Raw genomic sequence first — 19945 nt, 5'->3', positions numbered from 1 at the left:
TTAGGTTTAAAAAGATTATAAATTATATTGATTAGATGTCATTTTCAAAATGTTCTACGCATATTACAAGAGCTTGTCACCCAGCGATAAGCACTGTTATTCAACGAAATTGACGTTAGAGAGTGCGATAGTCTTACAGATCTGAAAGAGGGGTGACGTTTTTTGTGGGCGGAGCCTATCTGGAGGCAGAAAATGACGGTTTTCAAGTGGCAGTCTATGGAGCCATGGAATAAAAGAATTAAAAAAAAGGTAAATTTGATTTTATATTTCAAAATTCTGACTTTATTCTCGCAATTCCGAGATTATGTCTCACAATTCTAATAAGGAAAAACAACTCGTCATTCTCTCTTTTCCCCTCGGCTCTTCTGGCTTTTTTCCCTCAGATTTGACAAACTCACTATTTTTGAGTCAAGTCGAGTTATAAAGTCTGAACTAGGAGATATAAACTTGCATTTGCGAGAAAAAAAGTCAGAATTGTGAGATAAAATAAATAAATGTTATGTAAAAATGTTAATAGTAAGGTTTAAATAATATTTCATGCTGTAACTGTAGGGCTAATAATATACGTCCCCTATGAACAGCATATGTAAATATTATGTAGACCGATTTTAACCGAGTTTAAATCGAATTTATGCTTTAAAAGTAGAGTAATCATAACAGTTTTCATCCATAGTATGTCCATTTAAACGTCTGCGTTTAGCTTCAAATGGCGTCTGTGATGACAGTATTCTATAAAAATTATTTGCATTCCGAGCTTGACATCAAAAGACACATTTTTTTTTAATTTTATTCCATGGATTTTATCCATTTATCTCCACTTGTTCCCAGTGTTTTTCTGCAACCACTATGCGTGCGCAGCTGCAAGTGACGTAACTGACGTCTGCTCTGAATTGGTCTATTGGCCGATACTCAGAATTTCTGGTATCGGATCGGTTCTGAAAAATGGTATCGTTGCATCCCTAGTTTTACCTGGTAGAGACTTTGCTATGCCGTTTATCACGGTACTGACCGCATAGTAAGCAGCGAGTCTGGTTTACCTTATTAACTTGTGAGAACGATTGGGTAACATGAAGTAAACAGAAAATACAGCGTGTTAAGCAAGGTAGAACTTACTAAGGGGTGTTTGTTAGACATAACAGAGTTTAGTTGTTTTGCAGCAACAATGTCAAATTCGTCTGATGTCATAGGTATTCAGTGGCATCAAACATGATTCATCCAATCAGAATTTATTCAGAATTTTCTATTTTTTGATACTAGCTTGCCTCTGTTTGCTCTTATGTCCAGTGTGATTCTTTATGAATAATCATATCTTTTGACTTGCATTCCTATTGAAAAGAGAAAATAAGTTAAGATGAGGCTCATTTCATTGAATTTACTGGATTATCCAATAATATCTATGTAAAATTATCACGTGGCTATTTATTATTTAAAGTTTTTCCCCCCATTAAATGAAAATCTTGATAAAAGTATCTCTTAGGAATCACCCACCCAAATCAACTTGAAGTATTAGAAAGTGTTAGTGCATAGAAAAATGTGAAGCACTATGAAGAAGAATCTTATTAAAGGAGCGTAACTGGGTAGTTGAGTGTCATTTAGCGGGATATTATATAGGGCTTACTTCATTGAAAACTTTAAAACTATTGTTTATCTTCATGAAATAGACTAACATTAATTGAGTGACTACGTTTAACGTTAAATTTGTCATGCATATTTTACTGACTGCAAAAAAAGCTAAAAGTTCATTCAACATGGTGAAAAACCACGATGGGGGAAAAAAAGCAAACTGGTTTGAAATTACATGAAGCTAAGTGAATGATTTTCTCATATATATATATATATATATATATATATATATGTGTATATATATATATATATATATATGTATATATATGTATTTATATATATGTATGTGTATATATATATGTCTTTTAGGTGAACAATGATGATATTGGAAAAAAGTTCAAATACATGTTTTTTATCAGCTACCCAGTATACAAGTCCTCTGCCATATATTTGATGCACAGTTTCATCCAAAGTCAAAAACCTTTCAAGTAGGCCTGTCGCAATAATCAATATATCGACTTATCGCGCAATATATGTATATGACTTTGCATACGGACACCTGACTGCTAAGTAGTGATTGTGTTTTTCAGGAATAGTGTGCACCCTTAATTTACAGCGAAATGAAGGTCAGGAAAAAATCTGTAGATGGAAAAATCTACAGATTCCAATTTTTTTTGTACTTGTTACTTTGCACTTTTTGTTAGAAAATGTTTATTTACTATTTATTCAAGTTTTTTAAGGTATCTAATATTTTGATACTTAATTTCCATGATCTAAATATTCTTAAAAATTAAAAGTTTGTTGTCATTTGGAAGTGTGTAGGCCTTCTTGCATTATTATGCTGTTACATTATGATTATATATTCAGTGGCATAAAATGGTCTTTAAAATGACAATAATATCGCTTATCGCAATTATTTCTGGGGCAATATATCGCACAACCAAAAATTGTTATCATGACAGGCCTACTTTCAAGGCGCCTTTTAAGCCTAGCCTGCATAAGGCGTAGTTGGTGTTGGTGAAACAGATATGTGTGAAATGGATCTCAGTGGCATGCTGCTGCTAGAATCTATGTGTGAAGAGTGGATTTCTATTTGCATGTGACTGCATGTCATTTGAATATGCTTGATACATTCAGTTGCAAAAATGGAGTGCTTTTTTTTTTTCCACGGTGGGCTTTAGCTCTCTCTCCCCTGGTCGGAATGGGGGACTTTATTCATGCCATGCTTCACATCCATATCTGCTCCATCGCCAGTAGACCGCCCTGATCCCTAGAGACAGGTGCTGACTACCATCCGGGGCCACAGGCCGGGGAGGGCCATATTTTACTGTGTGCACGGACAAGAGAGGACAACATGGCAGACAATGCTGTGGATCAGATCAAGGTACGACAGTAACGGTTAATGCATAGGTGGGCTGTGGTGGAAACACAAGTCCCTGACTGTTCAAGGAACCCCACAGGAGGAAACGGGGTGTGTAAGCCCAGCACAGGAAGGCAAGGAAACGGCGAAGGTTCAGCCCTGCCTACCCTGAGTCCCGAATCATCAGAGAGGTCAAAATAGAAGAGTCTCGGACAAGAAGTGATCCTTACTTCTGTTTTGTAAAAAGAGTTTGGAAACACAGCCGTACAAAGTCGGATGCCTCTACGCCACACTTACTTTCACGGCTGTTTACCATGTCAGTGCTGCAGAGGTTGGCAGAGAGGCTGTTCCAGCGGGCCGGTCCCTGTCTCGGAGAACCTAGCGGTGGGGAGGGTGGCTACTACCAGTCCCAGGATGAGTCGGAGGCCTCTTGCTGGAGTGAGTGACTGACCTGAGACATTATGTGGGTTAAGGCTGCTGGCACAGTGAGTGTTTGGACATAAGTGTGGAAGGCGGGGCTTGGCAAAGGGGGAGGAGAAACCTGCATGTCTAAAGGTCTAACCTCCCCATCTGATCTATAGGGAAGTGCTGGCCTGACTCCAAAATTAGTGTGTGAGATCAACCGATTATCATCTTGAATACTTCACCTTTGATTATGGATGATGATATATCAACCAGGCTTATATTTGACGATTTAAGGTCTAGCCAATGGAGGATAAACAGTTCATTTTTACATTTTAAGTAAATTGTTTATTTTAGAAATTTGCTTTCATTTTCATTAAATGCCATTGTTTTGATTATCCTGCTCTATAGATGTTATATTTCCCTTTGAAAACCCGTATTGGCTGACCATGAATTATAGATGTTTTTCATAATGGGATCAAAAAGAGATTTAACAGAAAGTATGTTGTAAATTTAAGTCATGTGTGATATGGAGATCGTGTTTAGATTAGCACCTCTTGCTGTGCTTTGTGGATTGATGTGGGACTGCCGACACGCACATCCTGGGTACAAAGCCCTTTTTATTCATCTTCTAATGTTTGTGCTGTTGCCTGGCATTGGCTGCGTCATACAGGAGTTCCAGGGAAGCTGGCTCTCTGTCTCCTGGGAAACCTGTCAGTGTGTCCCGCTTTGTTGGGGTCCCAGTGTTCTGCTGTTCCTGCCAGTCTGAATTATGAACTAAGGCTAACGGCATCACCCGTTCATGCGACGCTTATCCATTCTCAGATGACTGTAGGGTCAGACTCCAGACTCTTTGAAAGTTTGCGATTGCCCTACACGCATTTGATTTGCAATTTGACGTTTTTTACAGGCAGTGTCTTCATAGCATCTGTTAAATCAGTCCTTTTTTTGCCAACTCTTCCGCATTGTCTTTGGTCGACTGTTGTGTGCTTTAATAGTCTCATCTCAAATTCCCACCATTGCACATGGACATTTGCTTAAAATACCCCACGTTTACCAACTCTCTGTATCCACAAAGTTAGTCCGTGGAAGCGTGTCAAGTATCTGAGAGCTGAAAAGAGATTATTCCTGGACTAGAGCAGTACCTATAGTCTTGAGAAAGTAGGTCATGGAGGAGGGAGAGACTTACCAAAGGTGTCACTGTCCCTTGAGTCTCCACCTGGCCAGGGTGGCTGGATCTGCCTCAGTCTTTAAATCCATCTGTCCCTGACTCTTCCTGTGTCTCTGCCTTACTCTTGCTGTACCACTGCATTTATTCCCTGAAAGAGGCTGAAATGCCAGGCCTGAGGCTGCACTGTCTGCAAATGGGTGCTGCTCTCAGATATGTGTGTGTGTGTGTGTGTGTGTGTGTGTGTTTTTGTGGAACAGCGGGGCTCTTGCTGTCAATGCACCACTAGCCGACCCCCTTTGGTGTGCGTCAGAGCGAGCAACAGCAGCCGAGGGCCACCCTGATTGATTTGACTAATCAATTGTGGACTCTGTCCACTAGAGGACATTGCCAGGGTTTGAGGGACCAATGGGACGCACTTAATGCAGTACCCTTTATGACCACTTAATTTTTCCAGGCACTGGAGTCTTTTTGACCCTAATTTCTCCACTTTTAATAATAAGTTACTATTTCTTTGCTTTGTTTAGGTTGGTAGGAACTGCCACACAATCTATTTATTGTCCATGTTTTTCATTAGATGAGACTGCTGTTATAGGTTCATCCCTCCCCTAAGCGACCAGGTCCCTATTTGGATCAATCTAGTGCGTGTGTTTGTGTATGTGCTTGCGTTTTAGGTGTGTGTGTTCCACTTGAGGGTGAGTGGAATGGCACTGTGTACAGAATAAATATTGATACAAACGGAGCATGAGGGGGATTGATTTACCAGGGTGATGTCCGCACAGTGGAGCTGCAGAAAGCGAGGACTTTAGTTCAACATTCGGCACTAGAGGAAGAGCAGGATCAGCAGACTGAATCATTGGCCACACTTGGAGACAAAAGCAGTGTTGAAAGCACACCTGTAGCTCTTAGCTGAAGTGGATGCGAGGGTCAAGTGTGCGAGGACCTCTTAGGAAGATGCCTAGGGCTATGAGCCTGATGCTGTGAGTAAGAGGAGAAAGGAGGAACCATCTCGGCAGGGCCCATGTGTGACCGAAAAAACTCCAGGAGGCATGGTGGGAAGCGGGAATCTCGTTCTTCAGGGGAATCTCGTTCTTCAGGAGGATCAGTGGAGGGAGGAGGGGGAGGCAGCAGTGGTGGTGAAGGAGCAGTGGAGGGTCCCACGCTCCTAGTGGACGGTAAGGGCACAGCTTACTTTGTGTGGGAATTGGTTATTTCCCTCAGGTAGTCATGGCACCCGTTTGCTAGGGAAGCCAGCACAAAGGCAAGGATCATTCATATCCTGAGCCATTTATGAAATTGCAGCAGGGCTATTTTTACGTATGGCTGTTGTAATTCTTAGATTTTTCTTTCGGGTTGTGTGCACGGCGAAGCGGCTGAGGCCTTACCTATGTTTTGAATCCGCTTCGAGCACCTTTTGTTGCACGGTTTTATGGAGCATTGGATCAGCATCCATTTTAGGTGAACTTTGGACACTGTCCTCTCCGCTGCCTCTATCTTCTACTGTAGTTCCTCTACATATGATCTAAATGAAGTACAAATATGACCCTGGAGTGTGTGCAGTCCCATCAACCACTGCGTTTGTGAGAGAGACACTCCTGAATCTCTCTCAGAGATAATAAGGCAGGGGAATTGACGGGAAGTTGTGGGGTGAGGCTTTTTCTCTCTCTCTCAGGCTTTGCCTGGAGCCTGTGGACTGGAGATAATGGCAGTAGATTCGAGTGTGACTAACCTCGCTCTACGCCGTCTGCCTTTTTCACCACAGAGAGAGATCGTTTAATGCCCCTACTTCGGATTTAAAAGCATTGCACTTTGAGAATGCTTCACGTGGGTGTATCCTGCGGTAGAGTCCTCAATGGCAGCAATCACACTGCGTTTCTTTGGATTTCTCCTCTGGGCGCAAGATCTCTTCAGTGGCTGCGACAGCTTGCATTTCCCCAGAGTGAGCACTGGTAGTGTGGAATGAGGAAGAGCCTGTAGTCTGAACGTTCCCACACAGTCCTATAAAGAGTAGAGGGAGCAATACTCAAGTAGTACTTCTGATTGCTGATTCTTTCTCACTGTTTCTGAAGCAGAAATTATGATGCTGTGACTTTTCTCACATGTACACACACACACACACAGACACACACACACACACACACACACACACACAGAGTGAGAGAAATATGAAGTGCGAGAGAGTCAGTAGATATTGATTTGGGTCTGAGCTCTTGTTCTGTCATGGTGGGCTCAGGAAGTATTAGATAACATGAGCTCAGTCGATGTGGTTTTAACAACAGTGGAAATTAGAACAGGCCTTTACCACGAACAGCCAATGAGAGTGATTGCCACAGGCTCTGAACACACAAAAAACATGATGAAAAACGGAAGTGGTCAATACTGTGGGGGCCACAGTCTTGAGTTTGTTTGGGTGTTTTTTTGTGGTAGGGAACTTAAATGTATATATAATGGAGATGCTAGTTTAACTTTACAACATCAGTAACCTGATGAACCACTGTTAGCAGTAGTGATATTTCTGCATTGCAATTGTTATAATGCATTGCAAATAATTTACTTATGGATGTAATAGTGTAATAGAAAACAACAGACCCAACTGGCATGACATGAATGCTGCTTGTTCTGAGTAACTGACTGATGCATTAAAAGAGGTGTGTTCAAAATAATAGCAGTGTGGAGTTTAATTAGAGAATTCATTCATTCTGAGAAATAAACAGGTCATTAATTGTCCTTTATTAAGGAGGAAAGGAAGCAATGTTCTACACATTGTTATAAAATATATTTCCTTCTGAATTACGAAGTAAAATGGGCCATTCCAAACATTGTTCAGAGGAACAACGTAATTTGATTAAAAAGTTGATTGGAGAAGGGGAAATGTAAGTGCAGCAAATTATAGGATGCTTAGTTAAAAAAATCTTAAATGTGAATGTAAGATGTAAATACATAGGAAGTTAAAGGGATAGTTCACCCAAAAATTCTCTCATCATTTACTCAATTTTAACTTGTTCCAAACCTGTATGAGTTTTTTTTTCTCTGTTGAACACAAAAGAAGATATTTTGAAGAATATTGGTAATAGAGCCCGACCGATATGGGTTTTTTGGGGCTGATACCAATATTAGGGAGTAAAAAAAAGGCAGATACCGATATATCGGACGATATTCTTTGTGTATATTATAGTACAGTACCAGTCAAAAGTTTGGACACTTTCCCATTCGTGTGTCCAAACATTTGACTGGTACTTTATATAAAATACAGTATATACATAAACAGAATATATATACATAAACACATTTTGATCACTCAAATGTGGTGATCAAACACTTATAATGGTGACAGAGATATGTAAGGGCATTTAACAATTTAACAATAAACTTGCGATGAGTGCGATTTACAAAGTAACGGGGTGTTAGTTGTAACACGTGGTTTGAAACTTTAATGCCCTTTGAATGTAACGTGTACGTTCCCTTGGAACTGGAATCATGGCGGAATTTCATGTGAAGTCCACTTCGCAGGGCACTTACGGTCGAATAAGACAACGCGTGAATGCTGCCTGAACAAGAGACCTCCTTACTGAAGGGAAAGTGTAGACTGGAGTCACTATCTCGCGAACGCGCCAGCAGATCTCCACCAAATTCGGGGGATCCCTTCAGCTCGAGGAGCCCTCTCGAACGCCACCCTCCACGCGTCGGTAGCCCCCCGGGATCGCTAGATCGGTCGGCGCCGGACCGCGAATTTAACCACCCGTAACTCCCGAACCCCGGGGGCTATCCACGCGGGGGTGGTCTCATTCGAAAGAGGGCCTCAAGACGTACACTCGATTCGCGTTCGAGAGGGTTCCTTGAGCTGAAGAGATCCCCCGAATTTGTTGCGGATTCGCCGCGCCGTTACGGAGATATGGCCTTCAAAGTTTCAGTGGTTTTCCATTGACTTAAGCTTTAAAGCGTTTCATCCAGGTCGCCAGTAGCAAACAATGGATCGCGCTCTGCTGGACAAACTAAGTAATTACACAATTTCAAGCATTTTATCTGCATTATATGTTCTGTAAAAAAAATGTTCATATCGGCGGCATATTCGCCGATACCGATATATATCGGCGACAGGCTCATATCGGCCGATAATATCGGCAAAACGATATATCGGTCGGGCTCTAGTTGGTAACCAAACAATTGACGGTAGCCATCGACTTCCATAGTATGGTAAAAAAAAAAAATACTGTGGAAGTCAATGGCTACCATCAACTGTTTGATTACTGATATTCTTCATAATATCTTCTTTTGTGCTCAACAGAAGAAAAAAACTGTTTGGAAGGCTGAGTAATTGATGACAGAATTTCCATTTTTGGGTGAACCTTCCCTTTAAATTACCTGTATTATATGGCTGCAGAATTCCACCAATTAATACTTTTTTAATCAACATAAAAAAATATGAAAAGCATGCGGGAATGCCTATTTTTGAAATTGTAAAAAATGTAAACGGTGGTAATATTTGCAAACTGCTTATGTATTTTTAAAGTAATACAATGTAATTAAGATCACAATTAAGAATAATGAGGATACATTTATTTAAGGTGAAATGTTTTCATGAGATTCACTTTGTGTACATGCAGTGTGACGTGTAGAAAAGGTAGTAGTTCTCAGCAGTCTTCCCAGGCATTTCAGCAGCTCATACGCAGCTGTCATAAATAAGGGTAGACCAGCAACTCTGGACTTTAATGTGTTGTAGGGGCTGTAAAAGGTTGATGTTGACTGCCACATAGCCATGACTGTTTTTACATGTCCTACGTTTTGACATTTTAACAGATTCTAATGGCAATATCACAACAGACTTTTTTGTAGCACATTTATATGTCTCTAAGTGCAATGTAATTCTGTTGTGCACATAATTAAATAACACACACACACATTATTTCTGCCTTTTTCGTTTTCAGTTAAGGAGTTTCTCGCTAAAGCCAAAGAAGATTTCCTAAAGAAATGGGAGAACCCAGCACAGGTCAGTTAATCCCATTTTCTGCACTGCACACAATCACTTTGTCAGCCTACGAGTTCATGCGTGTTGCATTGCGCCCCCTTCTGTACACAAGATGAACTGACCTGCTGTTTGTTTTTCTTAATAACAATGGAGTCTCTGTGATTTTTCAGTACACAGCTTTTGTACTACATACCCTGAGGAAATAATAAAAGTAAAATTTGACGTATAGTGAATGTGATTTATTTACTGTATTTCACATTTCTGAAAATCATACCTTAAACTGTAGATCATCTTGTTAGTGAACATTCAGATAATAAGTGAAATAATCATTGCCAAGTAAGTTTGACTGCTCTAGATAAACCATATAGATATAGGGACATTCAAATTTGTCTTTGAAAAAAAAACCCAATATGTATTTAACAACAATTTCCATCTTCTCTTCCTCTTTATTTCTCTGGTTGTACAGAACACTGCATCTCTGGACCATTTTGAGAGGTTGAAGACTCTAGGCACGTGTTTCACAGTCAGCACATGGCTTTTTGGCTAGGTTTAAATGGAAAGAGCACTTTTAGATAAACAAGGCAATAATAGATGGCACTCGTGGAGGTAGGAAAACAAAGTTCTTCATGAACCACAGGATTGCATTTAATAAAGATTTCAATGCAAAAGGAAAAGGCAGTAGAGCTGACTATTTCTGTCAATGTACAGAACACTGCATCTCTGGACCATTTTGAGAGGTTGAAGACTCTAGGCACTGGCTCGTTTGGACGAGTCATGCTAGTCAAGCACAAAGAATTAGGCCAGCATTTTGCCATGAAGATCCTCGATAAACAGAAGGTAAGCCACTCTGAGGAATCACCGCTGAAAGGTGTGTGTGTGTCTGTATGTTAGCGCTCATCTTCTCGTGTCTTTCAGGTGGTGAAACTGAAACAGATCGAACACACGCTGAATGAGAAACGCATCCTGCAGGCTGTCAGCTTCCCGTTCCTTGTGCGATTGGAGCACTCGTTCAAGGTACCAGCTGTGTGTGTGTGTATGTATACTTTAGGGGTGCTCCGATTGATCAGCTACCGATCATTATCGGCCGATAATCATGTTGGGATGATTGATCGGCGGTCTCTAAAAAGGCCGATCTAAAAAAAACGATCTCAAGCTGATGACGCTGCCGTGAGAGGTTTGGCATGACATGCAGCGGCACCATCTCAGTCTCTGTCAGGCGTGGGTGAAATCATTATAATGCTGAAGTTGAGGTACTCGCCTTCATATTTCTTCATTAGATAACTTATAAAGTAATTTGAAAACCTTGTGTGAGATGTAATTTCACAAACAGCAGGCTTTAAAAAGATCGGTATCGGCAGATACTGCTTTCTGTGATCGGCCTCAAAAATCCTGATTGGAGCACCCCTAGTATACTTGCATATTTGGAGAAGGATGATACAGCAAAAATATCTATCTCAGTCTTTCAACCTTTAGATGAGTTTTGAGTAGGGATGCACCGATACTGGTATCGGTATCGGGCCCAATACTGCGCTCCTGTACTCATACTCGTAAAAATGCCCCGATAAAGCTGCACGCTGCACAGTTGACACAGGAATTGTCACTTGCACAATCGAGGCAGTGTCACATCGTCACTAATGTTTATAAACTGCATTATTTTTTAATTCATGCCAGTGTTTAACCATTCAGCGCTCACGCGCTCTCCTGGACACCATACGCTCATGCACACTCGCAGCGCACACACATAATGCCAGGTACGACTTTATTTAAAGCAGAAGTGAAACTAGCAGACTGGGTGAAATGCGCTAGGCTGTAAGTGTCTCTCTCATTTTGCACCAATGCAAACGCATGCGTTTTAAATATGTTTAGCTTGCTTTAAGGCCAAAGTATACATCGGTTTTTACTCGTACGCGAGGGTCCATGTACACTGCGTGTGACACAAATTACATCACCAAAATAGTACGCGTGTATAATGTATAACGAGTGGTTCCCTGCATTATTTTAGGAAAACGTTTTGCGATTACAGACCAAAAATGAAAGTATCGGTATCGGACTCGTTCTGAAAAAAAGTGGTATCGGGGCATCCCTAGGTTTGAGTCACACATTAAATTGATCGAAAACGACAGTAAAGACATACTGCTATTCTGCTGAACTTTCCATTCATTAGAGAATCCTGATAAAATGTATCAGGTTTCCACAAAAAAAATTAAGCAGCACAACTGTTTTCAGCATTGATGATGATAATCATAAATGTTTCTTGAGCAGCAAATCAGCATATTAGAATGATTTCTGAAGGATCATGTGACACTGAAGACTGGAGTAATGATGCTGAAAATTCAGCTTTGATCACAGGAATAAATTACATTTTAAAATATATTAAAATAGAAGACAGTTTAATTGTAATAATATTTTGCAATATGTATTTTTGATCAGATAAATGCAGCTTTGGTGCGCAGAAGAGACTTCTTTCAAATCCAAACTTTTGAATGGTAGTGCGTGGTTATATCTCAATGCTTTTGTGCTCTTTCTTTTGTGTGTCCTGTACTTAGGATAATACTAACCTGTATATGGTAATGGAGTATGTTCCTGGAGGAGAGATGTTCTCTCACTTACGTAGAATCGGCCGGTTCAGGTGAGTAATCACCCGACGCATTGCATAACAGTCATTGACTGCAATACGCGACTGGGTTCTTTTGCATATTGCCAAATATGTTTTTTTTTTTTTTATCATCATCACACATCCACTGATGAAAGGAGTATATGTAAAAGATCAATTCTGTCTAAGTGCATGGTTCTTGACCAGAAAACGCAAATAGTTCAAAGACTTGCTTGCAAGAATTTTTTCAGAATGGGAAAAAAAAAAATGCAGATTCACATTATGTTTAGGTTGTTTCTTTTCAGTTCAGTTAATGATGATATTTTAGTGTAGTTGACATAACATGTCAAACAGTGGCAGCAGTGTCCTGATACGTGACAGGCTTCATCTAAAATTATTTAACCATCTCATTCTTGTATAATGAGCGTGCGTGCAGGTCCGATGACCTCTGTACATTTACGTTGTGTCTATCTGTCTCTGTCTGGTGCAGTGAGCCTCATGCCCGATTCTACGCCGCCCAGATAGTTCTGACCTTTGAATACCTTCACTCACTTGATCTTATCTACCGAGATCTGAAGCCTGAAAACCTGCTCATAGACCAGCAGGGCTACATACAGGTAAACACGCAGGGTTTAAGATCAGATGACTTAATGTAATGTAATGGTAGCAGCTCCAAGAATGTCACATGACTGCAAAGAATATACCTGCCTTGTGTTTGAGTCACTGTTTAAGGCCATACAGGCTCACTCACATGCTTTTCACAGATGTATACATGCGATATTTATCCTCATTCTTGCTGTTTTCGCAGGTAACAGATTTTGGATTTGCTAAACGTGTAAAGGGCAGGACCTGGACACTGTGTGGCACACCTGAGTACCTGGCGCCAGAAATCATCCTCAGTAAAGTGAGTACCAAAGCTGCTTTTCTTGTTTTAACTGCAGTTTAAGCCATTTCAGCATAACTTCAGCTCTCTGTGTCTCTCAGGGTTATAATAAAGCAGTGGACTGGTGGGCTCTGGGTGTGCTGATCTATGAAATGGCTGCCGGTTACCCTCCGTTCTTTGCCGACCAGCCCATCCAGATCTACGAGAAGATTGTTTCTGGGAAGGTGAGCGCTGCGACAGAATATCACTGCAGTGGAATGATTTGGCGCTGGATGTCATATAGTTCAGTGGCCACTCTTCACCACACACGTGTGTCAGTGGTGCTGTTATTTATCTAAACTGGTGTTCTTTCGTTACTTGAAATAAAGCTAAAATAAACTTGAAATAAAGCTAAAATAGAAATATTAGATGAAACACTTGCTTAGGCAACTGTCTGAAATAAGTTTACTAAAACTGAAATAAAAATAAAGCTAAATAAAAATGAAATAACTAATTTATTAAACGTGACCCTGGAGCACAAAACCAGTCTTAAGTCGCTGGGGTATATTTGTAGCAATAGCCAAAAATACATTGTATGGGTCAAAATTATCGATTTTTCTTTTATGCCAAAAATCATTAGGATATTAAGTAAAGATCATGTTCCATGAAGATATTTTGTAAATTTCTTACCTTTAAATATATGAAAACGTAAATTTTGATTAGTAATATGCATTGCTAAGAACTTCATTTGGACAACTTTAAAGGCGATTTTCTCAATATTTAGATTTTTTTGCACCCTCAGATTCCAGATTTTCAAATAATTGTATATCGGCCAAATATTGCCCTATCCTAACAAACCATATATCAATGGAAAGCTTATGTATTCAGCTTTCAGATGATGTATAAATCTCAATTAAAAAAAAAAAGACCCTTATGACTGGTTTTGTGCTCCAGGGTCACAAATAACTATTTAAAGCTGCAGTCCGTAAGTTTGACCTCTTTGTCGCCGTCTCTGTTTGAAAACCTGCAATTGATGCTATTTGCGGAATTATCTTCCTTGCGTGGGTTGTGCACCGGCACGGCTCCATGAATCTAATGTGTGGCTGTCAGTCAACACACCAGTGTGGAGACTGCACTTTGTATAGTTTCGTAAAGTTACGGATAGGGATGGGTATCGTTAAAGTATTTGATCGTTTGGACATGCGCCCGAAGCTCAAAGTGTAATTTGTTTGTCCGTTTTGGAGCGCTGCACACATTTCAGCCGGAGGAACAGCGTCTCTTGTGCGGATTGTGCTTTCAACGTTTTATCAAACATGTCCCGCAATTTAGCAACAGTAAAGACGGCATCTTACAACAATCACCGATCGAGCTGATTCTGGCGTTAAGTTTGGGTTTTAGGGAGGAACGAATGCGCACCGCTGTGAAGGGAAAGAAGTTGCGCAATACGAAATGCAGCTAGTTTTTAATAGCTTTACCTCATGTCTTCTTTTGTATAATCCTTAGAAGCCAAAATCGAAATAAAAAAATAAAGTTAGCTTAATAAAACAGCCACAGGCATGAAGTGTAAGCAGAAGTTTGAATGTTTAGTTCTCTCTTCTATCATGATTAAACAGGGCTTTCATGTTGCGCGTGCTGAAGCTCCTCCGCGTGAGCGCGATCTCGCTTCTGAATTGCGAATAGCAAAAATGCATCATAGACAAATGTTTGAAAAACAGCTGGCGACTCTGGTGAGATAGAATTTGCAAGATAATGTATATATAGCAATAATAAATGTATGTGTGTTTTATTAATTTCTCCAGTACCGATAGCAGAACCGTTAACGTCAGAACTTATCGATACTCCGGTCTTTCATAATTTAGCCCCGGTACCAATTAAATACCGAGTTTCGGTACCCATCCCTAGTTACAGACTGCAGCTTTAAGAAACGTAATAACTAATTTAGTTAATAATTTAATTAAAAACACACACACACACACACATATTAATAATACAAAATATTAGATGACAAAGCTTTAAGCAAAAATGAGAAATGTTGCCTTGATAACTAACTTAAATAAGTTCACGTTGAAGCACTAAAATTAGTCAAGTCACCTTTATTTATATAGCGCTTTATACAATACAGATTGCGTCAAAGCAGCTTTACAATGTCAAACAGGAAAATAGTGTGTCGATAATGCAAGAGGACAATAGAAAACAGTCAGTTTATCAGGTAGTTAATTGTTGATTCAGGGATGTCGTCGTCCAGCTCAGTTCAGTTCTCTTCCAATAGTGTATATGCAGTCAAGTCGACAATGTTGCCAGAAATTGTGTAACTGGAAAATGTACTAACTAAAAAATTAAAATTACTAACTGGAAATAAATAAAAACGAAAACAAATGGAAACAAAAAAATAAACCTAAATAATAATATTTAAAAAGAACAAAACCAAATATTAATTAGTAAAAATTAAAATGAGCAAAAATGACTAAAAATTAAACTGAAAATATAAAAAATATGTTCATTCAAAATTTTTATAAAAACTATGAGTATATAAATAATACTAAAAAAATGCTGACCTGGAGTCAGACATATGGGCTTTTTATGTTTTCTTTTTTCTTTGTGTGTGTGTGTTAGATAACCAAGCATATTTTACATTTACAGTTATTCATTTAGCAGACACTTTTTATTTTAATTTTATTGATTTTATTTTATTTGACTGTTTTGCTTTTAATGTTACTAGGCAATATTTTAACTCATATTTTTGAAAGGGTTTTACCAGGGGACAAATTCACAATTTTCGTCCAGCATTAAACGGAAAAAATTTATGTAGTTGTTATTGTGATGTTTTAAGACATCTAATTGCATATTTAAATTGGTTTTGTTTTGTTTTTGCCATGAATGTATCCTTTGCTGAAATGAATTTTAAAAATGAAAGTTTAAGTTTAAATTTGAGCTGTGAGTCATCTAAAGGTTTTAGTTGCTGTCTTCTGCTGCTGCTGCTCTCATTGGTTTTTGTGGTTTGGGTGCAACATGCTGTCTTCTACATGGTTTATATTTAAGTATTCAGTCACAGCATTGTGTCAGTTATGACAAGACTTTCTGGTGTATTGGAAGTCACGTCTGTTTGTAAAGGTGCTTGTGAATTTCAAACACTGACCGTGTGTCTTAATCTTTCTCTAGGTTCGCTTCCCCTCACACTTTAGCTCTGACCTGAAGGACCTGCTGAGAAACCTGCTGCAGGTAGATCTGACGAAGCGCTTCGGTAACCTCAAGAACGGCGTCAACGACATCAAAGGCCACAAATGGTTTGCAACCACCGACTGGATCGCAATCTACCAGAAGAAGGTAATCTCACCTCAACCACACTGGGTTCTTATAATGTTCTCGCCATTTCCTCAAGCTTCATGTAGGGCTGGGCGATATAGCTAAAAAAATTTATCAACGATATAATGTTTCATATCGTTCGGTATCGATCATTATTGGCATTATTTATAACTTTTTTTTAAAACAAAAAGCAATAGACTTTTTTTTTTATTTTATTTAACCACTGTAATTATAATTAACACAATTTATTGAGACAAACAAATGTTTTTTGTTTTAAGTTCACAATCTCCTCATCACAGGCAGGCACAGCACTCATTTCAGCATGTGTTGGTGTTTGTGCATGCTGTCTGCGTCACTCATAGTACGTGCTTATATCGTGCGCTATATCGAACATTTTTTCTATCGTTATCGAAGAAGGTGTACCGTCGATAAATATCGATACCGTTTTATCGCCCAGGCCTAGCTTCAAGTCACTTCTATTAGTAAAGTCATCATCAGTACATGTTATGGTCTTCATAATATTTCATTCAATGCAATAACCTGACCATTTTGTCTGTGTTTTCAGGTGGAAGCCCCCTTCATACCTAAGTGCAAAGGCCCCGGCGACACCAGCAACTTTGACGACTACGAGGAAGAAGAAATCCGGGTCTCTTTCACAGAGAAATGTGGAAAGGAGTTTGCTGAATTCTAGAAGCAGCAGCGGAGGAGAGGGATGGAGAGAAATTAGATGTGGGGCAACACAGAGAAGAATCATTTTCCAGGGTGGTGGTGATGATGGACTGGACTGAGCCTTATCCGGTAACAACAACGTAGAGCCCTCACACACGGATGGAGGGAGAAGAAGAACGAAGTCCTGAGAGAGACGCCAGCAGTGTTGCCTTTTCAGATCCTTCGTCACTTGTTACTTGTCCATTTTCATGTTTTCCCTCTTGTTTGGTAGCCAGGGTCCATTGGGCAGAGATTCGGTCACTTCTCTGTGGCTGGCTGGTATGCGGATATTTGTGACTACTTCTTTTGCTTTTCCAGAGATATAGAGGTTATTTTCTGGTACTGAATTTTGGCTTCTCCAGAGAAAATTACCCCCAACCCATTTTTTTGGTGTCCTTGCTCTGTAGTTCTCCACCCTGTCACATCATGTTTACTTCCTGTGCACCTATTGGCACCCAATACCAAATCAATCCAACTTACACCGTTCAAGAGATCTGGCTTTTTGTTTGACACCTCACCCATTTCTCATTTGGATTTCAAGCATCACACAACCATCCTTCAAATTTGTCATTGCATATTAATTTCCTACAGTGCTCTAGGATCAGGCAGAATCAGCCGCTTAGTATAAATATTGTTGATTTGGATCATCATTCGTCATTCTCTAGATTATTTAGAGTATTTTAAGCCAGTGTTGAAAGTGGCCACTGATAACACCGTAACACTTCTTAATATTTCAGATCTGTAGCATGTAAGCATACTTGAAGCTCCGAATCCATTATTTTACAGGTTTTCTCAGATGGCTTTGATTCTAAGATAAATGTCCAGAGATAAACCAACAGAAAACGGAAAAGTGAAGGAATACAGCGAATAGAAAGTGAGCACAAAGTCTGGAAATGCAGCTGGTTGTTTTTAAAAAAGATGCTTTTAAAGGAAAACGTTAAAGGAGAGCACTGTTTCTGTGGTTACACTGGGTTCCTGGTGGATGATGTTGTTGGGTATTTTTTATTATTCTTTTCTACCGTGTCGCCTGCTAGTGATGGTTTAACTCTCTAAGGCTTCACTAATCAATCTCAATTTCTGCTTTAAATAAGCTTGTTGTTCATGTAGACTTTATTGTGTGTTATTAAGATATTGACCAGTTAGTGAAGCTCGGCCTGTTGAAGTATCGTCCAATGAACTGATCAAAAATTTGTTCGCTTATCTTGCTCTATAACTTTGTAGGATGCAAGACAATCTAAAAGCAAACGTCCCCATGTTTTTTTGTTGTTGTTTTTTAGTTTCCAGAAGTGTGCAGTAATGCGTAGTGGGTTGCAAAGATTTTATTTTGTTATACTTATACAGTTGCGCATTTGGTGAATGTTTTATTCGATTTTAAAGGTCAAGTGTAACTTCTGTGCAAATAGTGGCACCAAACTGAACCACAGTCTGTTTGAGTAACAGAAAGGACATAATATATTAGAATTGATAAAAGTCATTATTTTTGTGATTTTGCTGCTGTTAGTGGCACAGAATTGACACGCTTCTCCTTTAAAACTGAGATGCACACAATCGCTTAAAGCTCAGTCCTTCAGCTGTTCGTTAGGTGCAGATTTCAAAATCATGCAAAATTGATTTATGGTTTGTTTGTTTGTTTTGGTTTGTTATTTCCGCTTGTTATGATGAGTAATGTAACTTAATTTTGCAAACTACAGATTGGTGCCAGGATAAAATTGGTATTTCAAGCAACTCTTTTAATATCGGAAGTATCTATTGGACACTGAATGGCTGTGATGCCATTTAAATTGCAGTATGAGATCAAATTACTGTTCATTTTCCTCTCAGGAAATGTTATGTCACTGTAGCCTGCCAGATTCACAGCCAAAACAGACCAAATTGGGTCCATTTTTGATCATTCGGGTGCTGATGTAGCTTTAGAAACATAGATGAGCAAAGGGCAGGAGTTTATATTTCACAAAACATGGTAGGTTTAGATTTTCTCTCCCTCACACTTCTTCCTGCATGCCTAGCGATTGCTGGGACATTTGCTCGCCCCATTTCTGGAAACTTTGTCATAAAATGGGTGTAAAAACAGGAGAAACGGCTCCATGGCTTGGTTTGAATAGCTGGAAAACAAAACAATCAGTGTTTAAAGAATGCGTCTGTACGTTTTGATTACTGCGCTGGTCTTGTGACGCTAGAAGCAACGGAAGACTATCCTCAACTGGTGCACTGAGTTATAATGTACAGGTTGGCTTTCGCGTGAGTTTTTTTTCCCCCTCATCTTTGAGCTTGAACATGGAAGGGTTCTGTTTAAAGCAACAGTGACTTTTGGGAAATTATGGCTCAAATGCACCTTTCATTACACCTTTTTTTTGTCAGAGCATGGAAATATGTGACATTTTTGGCGGTATTCATATGTCGTCCCTCTATCTCTGGGTCCCGTCCCTTCCTTTCAAATACATGGGTGTCACACATCCTTCAGTCTCCCACTCATCTGTTCATTCACATTGTCAGTCATCTTTTTTTTTGTGTGTGCGCGCGCATCAGTCCATGATACAGTTTGCCTTTGAACACATCCAGTTTCCGACACTCTTCTATTTGCTTTAAAAAAAAAAAATCATGAAGAGAACATTTGATTTACTTTTGCATATTTTCTAAGTGTATTTTCAATAACAGGAGTCTCTTTCCTCCCGACATGGGTATGGTGATGGTGTAGTCTATTGTACCTTCTCGGGAAACAATACTGTATATTCTCTGCCTTTAACAGTCTTAATTATTTTACCTTCTGGAGAAGTTGACGGATACCCGTAGGACACATCGAGTATGTTTAAAAAAAAAATACACAGAATAATATTTTGCAACATGTATCATTCCAATAAAGTTTTAAATGTTAAAATTACAAGAATGTGGTGCCGTCTTAAATGTTATTGTTCCGAATTTTTTTTTATTTTATATCGGTCACAGGACATGATATATATACTTTTTATTTTATTTTTATTTTTTTTAACCAATGCCTGATTCGTATTTGAAGGTTTCTGTGT

General features: G+C 39.3%; 1 protein-coding gene across 2 annotated transcripts in view; it reads left to right on the top strand.

Annotated features, from left to right (window-relative positions):
* Positions 1-19743, top strand: part of LOC107670487 (cAMP-dependent protein kinase catalytic subunit alpha) — a 29583-nt gene extending 9840 nt beyond the window's left edge. The window contains exons 1-10 of one of the 2 annotated variants that reach the window (XM_016463103.1): positions 5156-5668; positions 9419-9480; positions 10168-10296; positions 10375-10473; positions 12006-12088; positions 12543-12669; positions 12861-12956; positions 13037-13159; positions 16074-16238; positions 16783-19743. In XM_016463103.1, the coding sequence (XP_016318589.1) occupies positions 5515-5668; positions 9419-9480; positions 10168-10296; positions 10375-10473; positions 12006-12088; positions 12543-12669; positions 12861-12956; positions 13037-13159; positions 16074-16238; positions 16783-16908 (1164 nt within the window). In that variant the 5' untranslated portion in view covers positions 5156-5514 and the 3' untranslated portion in view covers positions 16909-19743. Of the gene's footprint in view, positions 1-5155; positions 5669-9418; positions 9481-10167; positions 10297-10374; positions 10474-12005; positions 12089-12542; positions 12670-12860; positions 12957-13036; positions 13160-16073; positions 16239-16782 lie in introns of those variants that run through there. The other variant, XM_016463104.1, reaches the window with a different exon arrangement.
* Positions 19744-19945: the final 202 nt, after the last annotated feature.

Source organism: Sinocyclocheilus anshuiensis, unplaced genomic scaffold (genome assembly GCF_001515605.1).
Source record: "Sinocyclocheilus anshuiensis isolate Anshui unplaced genomic scaffold, SAMN03320099.WGS_v1.1 scaffold476, whole genome shotgun sequence".
NCBI lineage: Eukaryota > Metazoa > Chordata > Actinopteri > Cypriniformes > Cyprinidae > Sinocyclocheilus > Sinocyclocheilus anshuiensis.
This window is presented reverse-complemented; position numbering and strand designations above follow the sequence as displayed.